The 20674-nt window shown below is 44.4% G+C and overlaps 1 protein-coding gene across 1 annotated transcript in view; it reads left to right on the top strand.

Moving 5' to 3' along the window:
- Positions 1-20674, top strand: part of LOC124712201 (odorant receptor 43a-like) — an 85178-nt gene that overhangs the window by 54851 nt on the left and 9653 nt on the right. The window contains exons 3-4 of the mRNA XM_047242498.1: positions 3033-3134; positions 8202-8357. Coding sequence (XP_047098454.1) covers positions 3033-3134; positions 8202-8357 — 258 coding nt within the window. The remainder of the gene's footprint in view (positions 1-3032; positions 3135-8201; positions 8358-20674) is intronic.

Here is a 20674-nt window from a genome sequence, read left to right as displayed (position 1 = left end):
TCAATATCCTTATATACTTTATGTACTTAGCTTTCGACGTCGGCTTGTGTACCTGAACTATCGTTGTCGGTGTTGGTTGGCTGTCGATTCTGACAAGAACAACCCTATCACTGAACTCTTCACAGAAACACTCTCTGCCTTACCTTCCAATTCACAACGAATCCTACTCCCGTTATGCCATTTTCTGCTGCTGTTGATATTACCCTATACCCATCAGACCAGCAATCCTATGCTTCTTTCCATTTCACTTCACTGACCCCTACTATATCTTGACTGAGCCTTTGAATTTACCTTTTCAGATTTTATAGTTTGCTTGCCACGTTTAAGCTTCTGTCATCCCACACCCCGACTCGTAGAACGTTATCCTTTCGTTGATAATTCATTTTGAGTGAAAATCACGAATCCAATTATGCAACTGACACAATAATCTATAGGCACACCGTTTAATTAGAAGTCTCTCATGAGGAACTCCTTCAAAGTCTTCTGGAAATCTAGAATTTTGGAATCATTTTGATGTCCCTTGTCGACAGTACACATTTCTTCGTCAAAGTAAATATGTAGTTAGCTGTGTTTCGGAAGACAGATGTTTCCTGAATCTATGTTGGTTGTTTGTCAATAAGTTGCTTTCTTTGAGGTAACTCATAATGTTAGATCACAGTATATGTCTGAAAATCGTCTTTCAGATTATCCTGTTTCATTTCTTGCGTATTGGTTAGAGTTGTGCCATTTCTCAGTCCTTGGGTACGTATATGTCGACGAGCGGGTGGTTGTATAAGATTACTTAGGATGGACGTAGTGTATCAGCATACTCTGAAAGGAACGTGTCTTGTTATACAGTCTATACTTGAGGCCTTGACTGTATTAAGTCACGCAACCACCTGTAAGTAACTAATGTTGGCAGTTGTTCCGGATGCCCCATGCCTATAATAACTGTTTACTGCCCAATCCACTATCACTACCTGCTCCTTCTTCAAAAATCCTGACGCAAAAGCCCTAAATCCTCTATCATTTTCCTTAGCCCTGCGTTTGGAATGGAAATGCTAGTGGCCTTGTACGCTGACCCTAAGAATTCCTGTAGCTGATGGCCTACACCTCGCCCACGGCTGCTGCGTAACACTGCTCGTTCCTAGGCAACGTGAACTCGGTTGAACTGTGCTGCACATTCCCTGCTTCTAGTCGTAGCAGAGACGCTTCTCCACTTAACTCTGGCTGTGATAGACACGTACTTTTCGTGTTGATACTAAACGTAGCACCGTGCTTTCTCTATCTCGTTATCTTGCATCCAGCTACCAATTCCAAAGCAACCTCCATCCCTCTCTCTCCCCAAATCACTTTCGTACTTGCGTCCTCCAACTGGGAATTTTTTTTTTCTAATCTTCAATCGCAGTGTCCCTACTGAATGCTCTGTAGTTTCAAGACAGAGTTTTCCAGACGTTCTCCTCACTGCCCACTGCATCTCCCCCCCCCCCCCTCCATCGCCCCACCCCCCTTGTAAAAGTATTTCCTACAATATTGGCAGCAACCCGCCCTTCTTACTAACCTATATCAGCTCCCTGTTTGGCCATTCACGGTCAGTTTCGAATAAAGAGTTAAATTGAACTGTAAAGAGTATCTCAACTTCGTCGAGGTTCGAGGTTGGCTGTACGTAAACAAATACGACACTATGTGTTTTGCGCTGTTGCCGATGACTTTGGTACTGATTTAGAGATATGATAGAAGAATAGAAGTTACTTATGTTTTAGAGATTTCATGTTACCGAGATAGTTTGGTTAAGTTTGTAAAGATTTATAACCCCGAAACGAGTTCGTTTGGGTGACCATTCTCTGCAGTAAGCACAGAAATATTTGTGTGGCAAGTAAAAAACGTCTTCTCTTGCTACACTGTATTTTATTTCTCCGAGACGACTTTCACCTCCCAACCGCTACCCACTCACTTGTTCATGAACCTCTCCAAAAAAAACATTTAAACCAAACCTTAAATCAGCTGAACACCAATACCTCCAAACATTCCACACACACACACACACACACACACACACACACACACACACACACACACACAAACATAACAGAAATGAGCAGACATTAGTTTTCAGCATATACTTCGTTAGGCACGTAAACAAACCAAACAGTATGAGGATGAGAACTGAACGTAGTTACGCCTTGAAATCACAGATTTTGTTCGTTCAAATATCTATACTTAGTGACATAATTCATCATAACAATAAGGGCAAACAAGATGAAATGTGGGAAGAAAAGTTTCGGAACATAAAACATCTTTATGTTTCGTAAATAGAGCTGTAGTGCGACTTTCAGTATGTGACAAGATGAGAGGAAACGCAGATGCCAACTAAAAACGCGGAGAACTGTAAGTAATCACTTATTTGTATAAAAAACGAGACATTAACTGTTTTATAATCTGCAAATAACACATATCGAAACAAAGCTGTATCGTCCTAGATTCCACTAATGATGCTTTAAAGTGAAAAAAGGCGAAAGTCGTCTGGGAAAAATAAAATACAGTGAGAAGGCCTTTTTTCCTTATAAAATAAATATAACCCGGAATGTTTAGGCCTAGATCGTATGTATTTAAGTTGTAGACAATACGAAATGTTTTGAGAAACACGGCTTAGTAACGTTAAATTACCTTGTTATAGTGAGAATGTACACTACTGAAACTTATAGCGGCCTTGTTTTAACGACCTTCATACTATTAAGAAAAATTGAACAGAATTTTCAATGTCCCACAGTATTTCGGCCTACTACAGGAATGTCGGGGTTTAAGACAATACGAGTGTTTTTCAGATAAAACACAATAGGAATGCTAAACATTCACTCGTGTAAAAGAAAAAACAAAATGTATTTGAATTTAATACTACTTCTTCTTAAATAATTACGTTTTGCGTTGGTAATATACCCCTATATGTCACTACGCGTGTTATTGGATCCAGTACTGTACCAGTCGGTTGTTTCCACGCAGTTGTATGAGTAATAGGAAATTTAAATTAGGCAGTTTGTTATCGTTTTTTTCAGAGCAAGGACTTCACTGCCGTATTCAGATGTGTCGCTTTCATGCCCATTCCTTGCGGCCAGGTTTTACTCTACTGCTGGGCGGCTCACAACGTAACAGAACAGGTGAGCACAGTATGGTACTAAGTTAATACTATGAACTGGATTTGTGTGCCACTACACTAGTTCTCAGTGACACAGACTGCCGTGCAGTACAAGATTGGAGCTCAGCTTCAGTGTAATGTTTTACTGATTGCATGTCTTGGTGATGTAGTGCTATGTATGTGAAATGTCCCACGTCACTTTTGCCAATGGTTTCTTTCTCTGTTTGAAATGCATTACGTGTCTATTGGTGTGTTGTAATCTATCTTTTCAGTGATGGCATCGAAATTTTTTAAACTGCTAGAGACACTCTTTTGGCATGGAGAACCTGTAGTCTGGATTCATCCTAAAAATACCTACTTCTCCTACACGTGACAACAGGTATTTCACCATGTGTGGCCAGAGATCCACCCCCTGTACTTTCACGGATCAGCTGTTTCTGTTAACCATTCCATTTCCACAACGGACAGCTTTTACATAGCGATGACGTAACCAAATCGTCATCGTTTTTTCTGATGTCATGGGCTGTACACGTCATGACTGGTGGACATTTGCAGGGAAAACCACATGGTGAGTGGCTAAGTGCGGTAGGAGTAGGCGATTGTTGTTCGTACTCAAGCAGTTGCACCCATCTAATGTAAGAATAAACCCTTAAGAAATACGTAGAAATTTTTTCAATTGGATGATTTCTGTTGTGACTGAAAATTCGCAAATGTTCACAAACACAACTTTTATTTATGTAAGTTTACAAGGTTGATGACTGAACAACAAAAGAAAAGTAACAATAACGATGTTAGCATAAAAGTCTCCTAATTTTCCACAAATATTTGTGGTAACACACACACACACACACTAGTAAAAGTCTAATTCAGGGACGAAGACGTAGTCGGCATCCAGAGTGAACTGAGCTTGGGGGCTGGTTCTAGCCCCTAAATAGCTGTCTCCAGCCAATCAGGTTTTGGCGTAGTGATACTTTCTGCAGGCCGTGGCTGGAGCCCCCACCCCCCCCCCCCCCCCCCTCCTGCATTACGTAGTGTTCAGAATGTCTGTTTCCATTCTCTTGTATGTAAATAGCTAGTGTTTACAATGGTGCATTGGTACGCCTTAGATATAGACAACTCAGTCCTCTGTGGTGTATTAGAGGTTGCCGGCCCACAGGGGCTACCTTGGCTCCGGCATAACAATGTCATTTGGCACAAATTTTAATAAATGCTCTCTGTAGCTTCCTTGGAGCTAAAAATGTGCATGACAAAAGAGGAAAAAGAAGCTCTGCAGTCTGGCCCTGAGTACTACGTGATAGTAGACTGACCGCTGAGTTATATGCTGTCAGCACACCGTACTCTGGCCGTTGGTGTTCCGATCTAACAGCCCCTACATCTCAATCACGTAGCTGGCATCTCGAGGCTAAGTGCACCGTTCCAGTTCTCCCTCTAAAGAAATATCACTATCGGTACCGGAAATAGATTCCGGGCCCCTCGCATGAGGGTCTGTCGCTTTGACCGTTGGTTTGTGGAGGCGGACTTCACACATAGGAGGGTTGGAAAGTACTCAGAATCGAAGCGCAAATGGTGACAATCATATCACCGACTGAATTTGGTTTCGCCTGGGCATAGGAGGCTTATGTATTGTAGTTCCTGTCCAATGAGAGGAAACTAAAAGTTCTACTTCTTAAAGCAGGGTCAACATTCCACTGATACCTGCCCCTTCCCAAGACCTTGCTAAAGTCAAAATGAGGTACGCCATACGCTGCACTCGTTGCTCTCCACAACTTCGTCCAGAAAGAGCAGATAACGAGGATACCAGGCGCTACCGGATATCATTTACTTCATAATTAAAGCCCACAAATCTGTTTTTTGACAAACGGATATGTGTGCTCGCATTATGTAACAGTGTCACCATTTTATTTAACAGTAATGATAACGACATATAAATGTGTCAGCTCATTTTAGGTTGACACGGCCTAGTAGATATAGAATCTTCAATTGAGAATGGCCTAAGGCCGAAATTGCAATCGTGAAATAAAGAAAGTGTTACAGTCACTGGCGTAAATATGATTTCTTTTATACCGCACCATGTGTCTTTAAGTGGCCTAACATACCTGCCACGCCGAAATGAAAGAACTCTCACAAGGTTTGTAATATGAATGCCGTCGCGGCGATATCCACCAATATTGTCTACACAGCAACAGTGACACAGCTAACATCATCAAGGCAGAGAGCCACGGAGAATCAGAAATGGAAGTTCAGTGGTTTTGACTACTACAACATGGAGCAGAATGAAAAATTGCATAACGTACTGTGATTAACATGACAGCAAGAAATGTCGACGCGGGTGCCATCTCAGCACTTAAGAAAGGATTAAATTTCGCTTTTACACCACGAAAACACCTTTCGATGAGATATTGATACTGAACAAGCAGTTCGCAAGTTAACCAGTGAATTTAAAGATGAAATTGGTAGAGAAGCATTCTGTTAAAATCCAAGCCTCCAGCACCAAACATGACTAGAATGTGATGCCCTTCATGCTCTCCGAACGACGCTCACACCGTCGTCCTGCCAGCTGAAGAGGGAATTGCTGCCGTCCTAATGGAACCGGCTGACTATGATGCGTAAATACGACGGATGCTGGAACAAGATACGTAATAAAAACTGCCTCGGGACCCAACAACCGGAGTAGTGAGAAACACCTCGGAGCTTCTCAAACGTTATCGTTGAAGAGAGTGTTATTAAAAACCTTCTCCCTCTGGCACCCAGATCACCCACGTTCTATTGTCTGCCAAAGACACACAAGAAGGAAACATCTTTAAGGCGTACTGTGAGCACCATCGCATCGCCGACCTATGGACTTCCAAACACTTGGCCGGTCTCCTCTTGACTCACACTGGATATTGTGCGCACCTTATAAGAAATACGGAGGACTTCATTGATCGTATTAGATGTCTACTCCTCGGTGAAGGGGATATAATGATCAGTTTTCATGAAGGTTCCCTCTTCACCTGTGTGTCCATCACAGACACTATTCACCTGCTGTCCCGACTCTTTATGACACCATCGTGTATTTATTTAAACATACTCTGAAGCCATCGCGTTTTTTTTACATAGTGGAGAATATTGCAACCAGGCGGACGGCGTGGCGATGGGGAGTAACTGTTTCACTTGTGAAGCAGTTCGATTACACAGCCTTGGGCACAGCTCCTGTAAAGTTGTTCTTATCGCTACCTCGGCAATACGTTGTATTTATCGCTACGTCAACGATATCTGCGTCAAATAGCGTCATGGACGTGAAATGCTGAAAGAGTTCCGGAAACACGTCAACAACATCCACGACCACTTAAAGTTCACGATGGAGGCAGAGAAGGACGATTCCTTAGCGTTCCTGGGCGTCTTTGTCAGCCGTAATGCAAATGGGTGTCTTGGTTACGGCGTTTACCGCAAGCCCACCCACACGGATCGGTATCTGCACGCCGCCAGCAACCACCATACACCACACAAACGATCTGTTCTGGGGACCTAGGTATAGCGAGCTGAAACCGTCTCAGACGCCGAAAACTGCCGAAGGAAATGAGCCACTTACGTAAAGTTTACCAGGAAAACGGTTACTACAACAGACAAATTTCGCAATCAGTTTTGTCTAAGCCGGACCGACCACGTTGGCCGAGAGCGCTAACGAGCTGCTTCCTGGATTCGGGTAGGCGCGCCAGCCCCCAATCGAATGCGCCCGGCGGACTAGCAACGAGGGCTGGTGTGCCGGCCAGCCTGGATATCGTTTTTAGGCGGTTTTCCACATCCTGATAGATGAATACTGAGCTGGTCCCCACATTCCACCTAAGTTACAGGATTCGCAGACATTTGAAACACGCTCGCGCTATTCCATGACTTACACTAGACGCAGACAGCTGGGGTACATTGATTCTGTACTGGGGTTACAGGATGGCTACAGGAAGGGCATCAGGCCACCACTTAAAATTAACATGCCACGTCCGTTTCACTGTAACAGCAGGCTCCGCCAGTTGGGATTAATGCTTGGAAAGCGAGTTTCGTCTAAGCTGTGAAAACAGAAGACATTCGAAGAAAACACGAAGAAGGTTGCGTCTTTCCCGTTCTGTTGTTCAATAACAAGGAAGATTAGCCGGCTCCTGAAGAGAGATAAAACTGATAGGACTACAGTCTTCAGGACCCCAGTGAAGATGAGGCAACTAATGAAGACACAATAGGCCTGAGATCACTTCGAACAGAAAAGAAAAACGTGTAGGGATGGGCAGTTGTCTGTCGGTCAGAGTGACTGCACTATTGAGCAGCGCTGCATGGAACATGAAAGGTGTTTTCGCCCAGAAAAATCAGCTGCAGCAGAGCACTCATTGGAAAACGGACTCCTAATTGCTTTAACGATAGGTCTATTATTACACGGACCAACAGCTTCTGGAACAGGGTAATAAATGAAGCAATATAGATCAAAATATCGGGAGACACCGTCAATAAAGACGGTGGATTGCAACCGGGTACACACTTTTATCCAATGATTAGGGAGCTGAAGCGGGCGCAGTAGTCGCGCCACAAAAATATTGCCGTATATGGTGCGGGACTGGATACCAGTGTCGTCACTGGTGGGGGCGTAGCTATGTAAGAAGAGCGGCGGTACTCACACGACAATCAACCACTTGATAACGGTAGAGCAGAACTCTGCCGAAAACTCGTGGGAAGTTAACTACTTGACGCTACTATAAACCCGATAATGTTTAATTAAAATAATTGTAAACCGGTATACACTACTCTAGTACTAACATATCAAATTATCCTGCAGTTCATGATGTCATCTAAAATGTGTAAGAAATTGCATGGATGTATATTGAATGGGAAGTATTTTGCCATTGATCAGAGAGTCATCTCCAAAAAAGAGAGTTATTGGAGAAACAAGACTGGAACATTGTTTCTCGTGTAAGATTTTAAGCTGCGTATTGGTTTCGAGAATGGAAAGTGGTTAAAAACCACAACACTATTTTATTAACAGCAAAGGAGCTCAGATAGAGATTCTCCACGCTGTGTTCGTGCTGTGGTAAGTTGTCACTAGGGAGGTGTGTTTACCTGTGCACAGGCGGAGGCGGTATCGTCCGCGGCGTACAGCTGCTCTTGGGTGGAGGCAAGTCCGCGATTCAAACGTGTCCTGAGGATCGTCATGTGTCGAGCCCAGAAGCCGCTGGTTCTCACTGCTGGACACCTGTACGCCATAAATCGGGCCGCCTTTCTCACGGTAAGTGTCCGTTGGAGCAATGAGTCTGTGGCCCCAAGAGCGTCGTTTTCGCCAGTGTCTACAGGAGAATCTCGTAACGCGGATGAATAGTCGATTGTTCGTTTGTTTTAAAAGCTAGTGATCGCTCGTTGGCATCTGTCAGACAGGCAACAAGCAGCCACTGTCCAATACAGGGAAGTAACCGTTCCTGTAACCTTTTACAAGTTCCTAACCAAGAGTGGAATACATAGTTCCATCTGTAAGTTTTGGTTGTTTAGTTTTCGAATTTCTGAATGTTAATTTGATATTTAATAGCAAAGTTTTCACATTTTCTTTTGTGTCGGAAAGTAAACTGATTTTGTGACATATTAAAAGTTCCTAAGCAGGATAGAATTACACTCCTGGAAATGGAAAAAAGAACACATTGACACCGGTGTGTCAGACCCACCATACTTGCTCCGGACACTGCGAGAGGGCTGTACAAGCAATGATCACACGCACGGCACAGCGGACACACCAGGAACCGCGGTGTTGGCCGTCGAATGGCGCTAGCTGCGCAGCATTTGTGCACCGCCGACGTCAGTGTCAGCCAGTTTGCCGTGGCATACGGAGCTCCATCGCAGTCTTTAACACTGGTAGCATGCCGCGACAGCGTGGACGTGAACCGTATGTGCAGTTGACGGACTTTGAGCGAGGGCGTATAGTGGGCATGCGGGAGGCCGGGTGGACGTACTGCCGAATTGCTCAACACGTGGGGCGTGAGGTCTCCACAGTACATCGATGTTGTCGCCAGTGGTCGGCGGAAGGTGCACGTGCCCGTCGACCTGGGACCGGACCGCAGCGACGCACGGATGCACGCCAAGACCGTAGGATCCTACACAGTGCCGTAGGGGACCGCACCGCCACTTCCGAGCAAATTAGGGACACTGTTGCTCCTGGGGTATCGGCGAGGACCATTCGCAACCGTCTCCATGAAGCTGGGCTGCGGTCCCGCACACAGTTAGGCCGTCTTCCGCTCACGCCCCAACATCGTGCAGCCCGCCTCCAGTGGTGTCGCGACAGGCGTGAATGGAGGGACGAATGTAGACGTGTCGTCTTCAGCGATGAGAGTCGCTTCTGCCTTGGTGCCAATGATGGCCGTATGCGTGTTTGGCGCCGTGCAGGTGAGCGCCACAATCAGGACTGCATACGACCGAGGCACACAGGGCCAACACCCGGCATCATGGTGTGGGGAGCGATCTCCTACACTGGCCGTACACCACTGGTGATCGTCGAGGGGACACTGAATAGTGCACGGTACATCCAAACCGTCATCGAACCCATCGTTCTACCATTCCTAGACCGGCAAGGGAACTTGCTGTTCCTACAGGACAATGCACGTCCGCATGTATCCCGTGCCACCCAACGTGCTCTAGAAGGTGTAAGTCAACTACCCTGGCCAGCAAGATCTCCGGATCTGTCCCCCATTGAGCATGTTTGGGACTGGATGAAGCGTCGTCTCACGCGGTCTGCACGTCCAGCACGAACGCTGGTCCAACTGAGGCACCAGGTGGAAATGGCATGGCAAGCCGTTCCACAGGACTACATCCAGCATCTCTACGATCGTCTCCATGGGAGAATAGCAGCCTGCATTGCTTCCTGGAACAATGAATTCACGGTGTTCTTATTTCAATTTCCAGGAGTGTATTTAATCTCACCTGTGTGGAGTTTTTGAATCTCTGCTTCTTAATCTAATTTATTATACACAATCCTTGCGTTTTTATTAGTGCCTACAGCAGAATTCTTCAGGACGTGTCGATAATCCTTTATTTATCTGTGTAGTGTAGTTTTCCACGGTCTTCAGCATGGCTCCGGACTGTGATTCCCGTGTGTGAATGTGAGCCGTATAGGTGACACTTTGCTCCGAATTGCAGGCCGTGTTGTCTTCGGTTACACAGCTTGAGGTTCCAGTGGATGAGCTTCAGTGTTGTGGGCATCCAACGAACGTCCAGCATGATCCACGAGTCTGCCGATCTGCCCGCACTGGTGGCCAGCCAAATTACAGGCCCCTCAACCTCGCCTCAGGACTTGACAGGTTGCGAAAGACTTTCTGAGGGTCTGGACTAAGTCTACTCTGTTAGTCTACAAATAGGTTCCAGTTGCTGTTTGTGGCTGAACAGCACAGTGTGCACCCAGTTGCAGGTGGTGGATCACATCGGTACCAATGTGTATCGCTTTGGATCGGAAGAGATACTCTCTGGTTTCAAGCGGCTATGAGAAGAGGTAAAGGCTGCCAGTCTTTCTTGCGAGATGAAAGCAGAGCTCAAAATTTGCAGCATAGGTCACAGGACCGATTGCCGACCTCTGGTACAGAGGCGAGTGGAGGGTCTGGATGAGGAGATCGTGTAGGCTACAGGACCCAATTACAAGCAGGAGGGGACTACACGGCTAGAAGAAGCTGTGTGGCGTGGACTGGGAGGTTTTCTAGGTTAGAGTGTCTCGAGGAAGCACAATGAGGAGTTCGCTCTAAAAAGATGCGGTCGTATTTGTCTCAGGAAAGTACCAGAGCTCCAGGCGCTAATAGAAAGCACTCATAATCAAAGCGTTATTGGCATTGAAATCTGGCTAAAGTCAGAGTTAATTCACCAGAAATTTTTGTGAAGGAGCTAATGGTATGCAGAAAGGATAGGGTAAATATGGTCGGTGGTGGTGTGTTTGTTGCTGTTAGAAGTAGTTTATCTTGTAGCGAAAATAGTGTGAATAGAGATCATTCTTACAACCGGAATAAAATAATAAATGGATCCTTTTACCGACCTCCCAACTCAGATGATACAATTTCTCGAAAGTTGTCTAATTTCAGACACGTACCCAACTCACTAAATTATAGAATTATGATGAAATCCCGACCTTCAGCTGCTTACAGGCGTTGATAAATATCAACAGGGACAGTTGAAAATATGTGCCCCGACCGGGACTCGAAATCGGGATCTCCTGCTTACTTGGTAGATGCACTATCTTTTTTATTTTATACAATTTTGTTCGGCAATGTTCGTTTCATTTAGTCTGGGCAGACGTGACATGACATCTGTTCAAGCGAATTTTTATCTGCTTTTTTGTAAAGAAATGTTTTTACTGTATTTCAAATGGTTCAAATGGCCCTGAGCACTATGGGATTTAACATCTGTGGTCATCAGTCCCCTAGAACTTAGAACTACTTAATCCTAACTAACCTAAGGACATCACACACATCCATGCCCGAGGCGGGATTCGAACCTGCGACCGTAGCAGTCGCGCGGTTCCGGACTGAGCGCCTGAACCGCTAGACCACCGCGGCCGGCTTTTACTGTATTTATGAAGGGTTTGTGACGTACCGTATTCAGTCTCGCTACGACAACCCTGTGTTCACTAATCTCTGTTTCTGTTTTAATGCTTGTTATTTGCTTGTTATTAGCTCAGGATTATTTGTGGATAAGACGTCAAGTGTGTTTTCACAGCCGTTTATTATTCGAGTGAGCTCATGAACTAACTGCTCGAAATAATTTTCAGAGAATGGGTTTAACACAATTTAGGATGATGTCTTACCCGGTTTTAAACATGTATTTTCACCAACATATGGATGGTAAATTGAAGTTACCACCAACTATAATTTTATCTGAAGTTGGTACCTGTTCTTTCGGTCATGTCCAAATAACAATACCATTTGTCGGGGCAGACATTGGCGACTATCTCTGTTGATATTTATCAAAGTACGTAAGCAGCTAAAGGTCACTCAGTTTTTCTAGTACAGAGGAAAATCTGGCCGAACACGTTGAGCTCCCGTGCCGGCTATCCGAGTGAGTCACCGAGGGCACAGAGGATAGTGCGCGTGCAGGGACTTATCTCTGGCACACTCCCCGTGAGACTCACATTTCCAACGTACTGTCCACACAATACATTTGTAGTGCCCCTGCCCACTACACTCGCTACTCGCGTCAGTTAATCTACCGATTCTCGTAAGGGTTCGGGCAATGTGAGTGCAACCGCACTGAACAAGATCATTGACCGGTAAGCCTTATCTATATGAAGATGGTATCTGTTCTTTCCGACATGTTCCCAAGAACAGATACCTTTGGTGACCTTGCAGCTCTCGAAGAATGAAACAACAATGAAATCAAGACCTTTAGCTGTTTATAGACTTTGATAAATATCAAGAGGGACAGTTGAATATGTGTGCCCCGACCAATGTTATTGTTATTTGGACATGACAGAAAGAACAGGTACCATCTTCACATAAAATTATAGTTTGTGGTGACTTCAATTTACCCTGGATATGTTGATGAAAATACATGTTCAAATCCGGATTAAATATCATTCTAAAATGTGTTAAACTCATTCTCTGAAAATTATTTCGAGCATATAGCTCATGAATTCACTCGAATACTAAACGGCTGCGAAAACGAACTTGACCTCTTAGCAACAAATAATCCTGAGCTAATAACAAGTTAATAACAAGCATTAAAACAAAAACCAAGATTAGCGAACACAGGGTTGTCGTGGCGAGACTGAATACGGTACGGTACGTCACAAATGCTTCAAAAATAAAGTAAAAACATTTCTTTACAAAAAAGCAGATAAAAATTCTCTTGACGCCCTCCTGAGAGACAATGTCCGCTCCTTCCAGAATTACAATGCAAGTGTAGGCCAGATATGGCTTCTATTCAAGAATATTATATCGACAGGACTTGAGATATTTGTACCAAATAAATTAACAAAAGACGGAGCTGATCGTCCTTGATAAATGAAACAGGTTCAATACTGTTGCAGAAACAACGAAAAAAGCATGCCAAATTAAAATGAGAGCAAAGTCCTCAATATTGGCGATCTTTTACAGAAACTCGAAATTTAGCACGGACTTCAGTGTGAGATGCTTGTAATAGTTTCCACAGTCAAAGTCTGTCTCGGAAACCGGCAGGAAATCCAAAGGGATTCTGATCGTATGGAAAATGTGCTAACTGTAAGACACAATCAATGCCCTTTTTGCGCGCTTTGCAACAGAAATACTATTGACGATAGTTCTGTTGAAGCAGAAGTTTTAAACGCAGCCTTCTTAAATTCCTTCACCAAAGAAGACGAACTAAATATTCCAGAACCAGAATAAAGAACAGCTGCTAACATGAGTAACTTAGAAGCAGATATCCTCGCAGTAGTGAAGCAGCTTAAATCACTTAATAAAAGAGAGTCTTAAGGTTCAGACCGTATACCAATTAGTTTCCTTTCAAAGTGTGCAGATGTAATAGCTCCACACTTAACAATCAATATTAACCGCTCGCTCGATGAAAGATCCTCACTAAAAAATTACAAAGTTGCACAGGTCAGACCTGTCTTCAAGAAATAAAGTAGGAATAATCCATTATATTAAAGACCCATATCATTAACATGGATATGCAACAGGATATTGGAACATACATTGTGTTCAAACATTCTGAATTACCTCGAAGAGAATTTTCTATTGACACACAGTCAACTTGATTGTGAAACACAACTCGCTGTTTAATAACAGGAAGTGTTGGATGAGATCGACAAGGGATTTACAAACTGATTTCGTATTTCTAGAGTTCCAAAAACGGCTTTTGACACCGTATCTCACAATCGGCTTGCAAGCAAATTGAGTGCTTATGTAATATCGTCTCATTTATGCGACTGGGCTCGTGATTTCCTGTCAGAGAAGTCAAAGTTCGTAGTAACTGACGGAAAGTCATTGATTAAAATATAAGGGATCACTTGCGTTCCCCAAGGTTGTGTTACGAGGCCTCTGTTGTTCCTCATCAACATATACGATTTAGGAGACAATCTGACTAACCGTCGTAGGTTGTTTGCTGATGAAGATGTCGTTTATCGTCTAGTAAAGTTATAAAAGATCAAAACTAATTTCAAAAAGATTTATATGAGGTCTCTGTATGGTGCGAAAATCGACGATTCACGCTAAATAATGAAAAGGGTGAGGTCATCCACATGAGTGCTAAAAGGAATCCACTAAACTTCGGTTACCCGATAAATCACTCAAATCTAACGGCAGTAAATTCGACTAACTATGTAGGAATTACAATTGCGATCAATGTATATTGGAAGGAACACATGTTGTGGGGAAGGCTAGCCAAAGACTCAGTTTTATTGGTTGAACACTTAGAAGAAGGGAAAGATCTACTAAAGAGACAGCCTAAACTACGCTAGTCTGTCCTCTCTTGAAGTGCTGCTGCACAGTGTGGGATCCTTAAGAGATAGGATTAACGAGGGACATAGACAAAGTTTAAAGAATGGCATTACATTTTATACTTTCGAGAAATAGGGCAGAGAGTGTTCAGGACTTGATACAGGATTTAGGGCGGACATAATTAAAATAAAGGCGTTTCTCTTTTCGGCGGGATGTTCTCACGAAATCTCAATTATGAACTCTCTCCTTCGAATACTAAACTATTTTTTGACGCCGATATGCATAGAGAGAAACGATAATCATAATAAAATAAGGAAAATCGGAGTTCGTATGGAAAGATATAGGTATTCGTTTTTTCCGCGCACTGTTCGAGAGTGGAATAATGTAGAATTATTGTGAAGGTGTTTCGGCGAACCCTCTTCCAGGGTAACCATGTAGGTGTGGACGTAGGTGGATCTTGGAACTCAGCCTGGTGTACACCTAATGGGGAGTGGAAAAACACCTAAAAACCACATCCATGCTGGTCGCCACACCGGCCCACGTCGTAAAACTGCCGGGCGGATTAGATCCGAGCTGGTACACCTCCCCGTCCTGGAAGCGGCGCCTTAAACGCATCGCAATCCAAGCGGTTAACTCTCTGACGCAACCAATAAATATTTACGTCTGACTGGATCTTAGGAAACTACAGAGGAACACATAAAAACCAAATAACAAACATTACATTTAAAAATCACCTATCTTCTGCTTCACAAAACGACATTAAAATACAGATAAAATTATATTTTTTAACAACCATGAATCAGCATACGACACGTGTAGAGTAGGTAAAATGAACTGTCATACTAGAAATGTACGTAAATTAAGCTGTCCTACCAACTACCTGAAGTATGGTTGTACAACTGTTACATGAACTCACCTTCCACTCATAACAGCGCACACTCCGTTGCAGGGCGAAAATATCATTCTCGAAACATCCCCCAGGCTGTGGCTAAGCCATGTTTACGCAATATCCTTTCTTTCAGAATTGCTAGTTCTGCAAGGTTGGCAGAAGAGCTTCTGTCAAGCTGGAAAGTAGGAGACGAAGTATAGGCAAAATTGAAGCTGAGAGGACTGCACGCTTGGGTAGCTTGGTTGGTAGAATTCTTACCCGCGAAATGCAAAGGTCCAGAGTTTGAGTCTCGATCCGGGACACAGTTTCAATCAGCCAGGAAGTTTCTTATGAGCGCTCACTCAGCTGCAGAGTGAAAATCTCATTCAAGACCTTATGAGTTTAGGTGTGAGTTAGCGCATTCACGTATAGATCGTGCTCACCCAGTTTTTACAGGACGCTGACGACTATGTTGCAAGGTGCATTTCACTGATTAAACAGTTACTCACTCTCAGAGAAAACAATTGTCGTCTATGGGTGATATGTTTCCCTGGACCGCGAAGACCAATAGAGAAATAGAATGCTACAAAGACATTTTCCAGGCAGTAACGCAGATACAGTCGTAATGTATCTCATCTTTGACTCTTCGTACTAAAAGCACGGCCTTTCAGCCGTAATATGAAGTATGAAAAACGTGGCACATTAGAAAGGAGGCAAGCAGCATTGCAGTTTCCTTCATTCGATCAAATTTCTGCTGTTTACGTCTATACTACGTTGTCTTCCTGATTACAGGCAACGAGAGTGTGCTTTGAAATTTATTACGAAAACCATACTACTGTAGTAGGCTAGAGTCTACCGACCTTATGGTTCAGTTTGGCACTTGGTGGTTCCACTGCAGCTTGATCTTCACAGAACATCATAATCGACTCTCACCTCATACATGTATGACATATGAAACTTACTTGTGCCGATTATAGTGTTTCACAATAGAGCCATTAGAAAACTTACAACTAGTCAAAGGATAGTAACTGGATAGAAGAAATGGCGTATAAGTTGGTATTTTATGTGAAACCTGGTTGGTAGGTAATCAGAGAGCGCACAGGATAAGGTTAGGGTTGTGGATGGGGCCGTAAACAGTTACTGTGGGTTGCACAAATACACAACTTTATTTTCTAAAATATTCCACTTATTTATACATTGGTTTAAAAGGCCACAACTAAACAATGCGACACAAGGCCTAGTTAAAGAAAATTTGAGATGCTTTCCAGTCTGAAGGCCCCAAAACCACAGCAAACACAAGAACGGCTGAAGGTCTGGCTTAGAAATCAAAAGCAATTAAAAGTAGAAGGTAATTTTTTTAAAAAAACAGACACGCAATGAAAAAAATTTGCGGCTGAAGGCCTACACTATACGTCTGAAGGACAACTGTAATTAAAGCATATTAATAAATATTTTTTCCTAACGAAGAAATTTCCTTTTGAACTTACAACAGAACGATTGGAGCCAGATTAATGAAATGTTACCTTCTTGCACCGCTGAAGGCCCCAAACAAATTTGAAACAATGGCTGAAAACCTGGGCAAGAGATCAGATAAATAATTTTGAATTATAAAAAACTTTCCTTTAAAGAATACACACAGCTGAAGGCCTTACTAAGGGGTTCACACAAATCCTTAGATGAAGGCCACGCATAACACATGGAACAAGTTACGACTTAGGGCTGGGATTACAAACAATTTCAGATAGAAGAATTTTTATGAAAATAATTTTTTTTTGTTAATCAGTGCTCAAAATTTTAAATTAAGACGACTGAAGGCCTTTATGTAAAATTTAAGAAAACTAAATTAATACACTGCAGAAGGCCTCGCACAATACTTCAACTAAAATGAAAATCACAATTTAAAACAAACAGAACAGGTGGTGCTCAAAAGTGTTCCAAGGGTCGGCCTGGGAAGGTAGCACAAACTAAGGTGAGTTGAGACAGGCGGCCTAGAGTTGTTCGATACTCGGATGGCAACCCAAACTAGGGACGGCCCAAGGACCGACCAACAATTTAACCAATTCCCTTAAGTCCGACCAACGTCACAACGATGGAAAATACTGGCCGAGGACGAGAATACGAATAGCACTGCTAGCCCGAACGGCCCAGGGAGCTACAAACCGCAAATGAACGCAGAGATTTCACAATAGATGAGGTTTCATAACAGTTAAACTAATCACTCAACTTCAGCGTCCCGGTTAGGTGGGCAACGAACTTTGTCACTCTCGCAGCTAGCGCATCACGATCCGAGAGTGCGTGCACACTGTCAGCGGTCCAGGCCTGCCCTCGCGCCATGGAGACTTTCCTGCTGCTCCGTCCCAACTGACTCAGTCAACCCAGCATGCAGACAGCATTAAAATTACTGCTCAGTGAAAATCAAACAAGCTACACACGGTTCCACGAAATACTTCCGTCGTCCGATGAGACGACCGACCGAACGACCAACGAAGGTCGTCCCCACTCAAGTCATGTGTGTCGGCACGGTCGGGCGAGTCATGGCTGTGCGGACCTCGCTGGTGCTCCGTCCCGACTCTCTTGATGACCGTTCGCAACTCGGACACATGACGACCCGGAGACACTGACTCAGACACAACCATGGAGAGGGAATACTTGCTCATTGGCCACCCGACATCTCTGCGCAAGGAAGGAACCGAGCCAAGCCACGTACTGCAAGATGACCAACTGAAGGGGCCCAGGAGCGGTCGGAAGACCAAATACCCCTCGTCCGATGAGACGACCGGCCGAACGACCAACCATCGGTCGTCCCCGCTCAAGTCTCCTTCCGTCGGACAGTAGATGTGTGTCTCCAGCGGTCGGGCGAGTACTGGTTGTGCAGACCTCACTCGAGCTCCATCCCGACTGAATCCACCGCACACTACGACCGGCAAATAAAACAGTCGCTCCAAAGATAGTACGACAGTGCTCTTATCGATACCGCTGGTGCTGCCACTCACGGGAAGGCAGGCCAGCAACCTAGTGACGCCAGCAAATCTAGTACGGAACGGACGGCAGTACCGCAAAGACAAGATGTCAAGTAATAAATGGCATGAACACGAATCGCGCACGGCTCATTGCGTTAACATTCACTTAGATTATGTTCAAATAGTTCAAATGGCTCTAAGCAGACCGAGGCATGATTCGAATCTGCGACCGTAGCAGCAGCGCTGTTCCGAGCTGAAGCGCCTAGAACCGCTCGGCCACAGTGGCCGGCCACTTAGATTATGTGTCTAAATTGATTTTTCCCAAATGTGAAGTTGCCAAAATGTCGTTATTTGACTCTCTAAGTATGGTACTCGATCAGAGACAATCGCCATGGGCTTTCTCTGTCAACTATTGATTGACATTTGTTCATAAAATTTTGGCCAGAATAAACGACCACGTGAACTTACTTTTATTGGGAAAAATGTAGATAGCTAGAAGACATTCATAGCGAGACACTTTGTATGAAGGGGCTTCTATCATGTCTTAAAGTATTATTACATTTTCAAGTATTCTAGTACAGCTTGGATGCGTCGTATCTTACACAGAAAATACTCCAGAAGATAGACGTTTACTGTGGGTGTTGCATCACAGACACAGTCCCTTCGATTGTTCAAGGATGTCACTAAACCCGCCCAAAGATGTAAAGAACCATGCATGAGCACCGCCTATTAGATGGAAGGGATCCGACAGCTGACCAATTCCAGTCATTCCACCAGGAAGGAGGTACATGGCTCGTGTTGTCTGCAGTTCAACCATGCCTAGACGGACAATACCGCGGTTCAATCGCGTCCGGATTGTTACTTTGTGCGAGGAATGGCTCTCAACAGTGGAAGGGTTCAGGCATCTCGGAGTCAACCAAACCGTTGCCGGCACGGTAGCTCAGCGTGTTCGCTCAGAGGGTTAGCTGCCCTCTGTAATAAAAAAAACTGAGTTAATCGATCAACAACGAACTTAGACGGACGTTTTACGACGTCCGCCCCGAGCAGATGCAACGAACGAAAGCTAAAAAATTGAAATTAAAATAAAAAATTAAAAAAGAAACAAAAAAGATGGATAGAGCAAAAAGAACCGATGTTCTTCGGACATGAAGGAGATGCAGACAGACAGGAACTGTCGATGAAATGCCTCGCCTAGGCCACCGGAGTGCTACTACTGCGGTGGATGACCGCTACCTACGAATTATGGCTCGGAGGAACCCTGACAGCAACGCCACCATCTTGAATAACGCTTTTCGTGCAACCACAGAAGGTCGTGTTACGACTCAAACTGTGCGCAATAGACTGCAGACGCGCAACTTACTCCTGACGTCCATGGCGAGGTCCATCATTGCAACCACGATACCATGCAATGCAGTACAGATGGGCCCAACAACATGCCGAATGGACCGCTCAAGATTGGCATCACGTCCTCTTCACCGATGAGTGTCGCATATGCCTTCAACCAGACAATCGTCGGAGACATGTTTAGAGGCTGAGCACCTTAGCCACGCTGTCCAATGAGTTCTGATAGGTGGAGGTTCTTTTGGGGTGCCATTATGTGGGGCCGGCTTACGCTGCTGGTGTCATGGAAGGCACCATAACGGCTGTACCATACGTGAATGTCATCTTCCTATCGATAGTTAACCATATTGGCAGCATATTGGCGACGCTTTCGTCTTCATTGGCGATAATTCGCGCCTCCATCGTGCACATCTTGAGAATGACTTCCTTCAGGATAATGTGTAGTGTCGGTAGCTGGACCGACACCGTGATGTGGATTGCTGAAAAGTAATGCTAAACTAACGCTGTGGCCGATAGTGCACGCTCGGCATAACGCAGACGGGCGTGAAGTCTGGAACATGAGAACTTATGAATGAATAAGAAGAAAAGTATGTAGATGCTTTTTACTTAACTTTTATTGATTCCTTGGAATACATCTCTCTTGAATACTCGTACGCTATAGGCACTGATACAAATGGCTCCTTGCTAGTTCGTAGCCATTAACTTCTGATGGCTATTCTGTCTCTCGGCTAATGAGAGAGAAAGGCTTCGTACAACTGGGCGATAGCTAGGTTCGCGTACAACTGGGCGGTAGCTTGGTTCTCGTACAACTGGGGTCGAGTCCACTCTCGTATCACGAGACCTGCCTTGGTGGTGGCGCTAGGTCTGCGATCACAGTGGCGACACGCGGGTCCGACATGTACTACATGGACCGCGGCCGATTTAAGCTACCACCTAGCAAGTGTGGTGTCTGGCGGTGACACCACATTCCTCCCCCGCAAATCGGCGAACGGTCGTGAGA

This window comes from Schistocerca piceifrons, chromosome 8 (genome assembly GCF_021461385.2).
Source record: "Schistocerca piceifrons isolate TAMUIC-IGC-003096 chromosome 8, iqSchPice1.1, whole genome shotgun sequence".
NCBI lineage: Eukaryota > Metazoa > Arthropoda > Insecta > Orthoptera > Acrididae > Schistocerca > Schistocerca piceifrons.
This window is presented reverse-complemented; position numbering and strand designations above follow the sequence as displayed.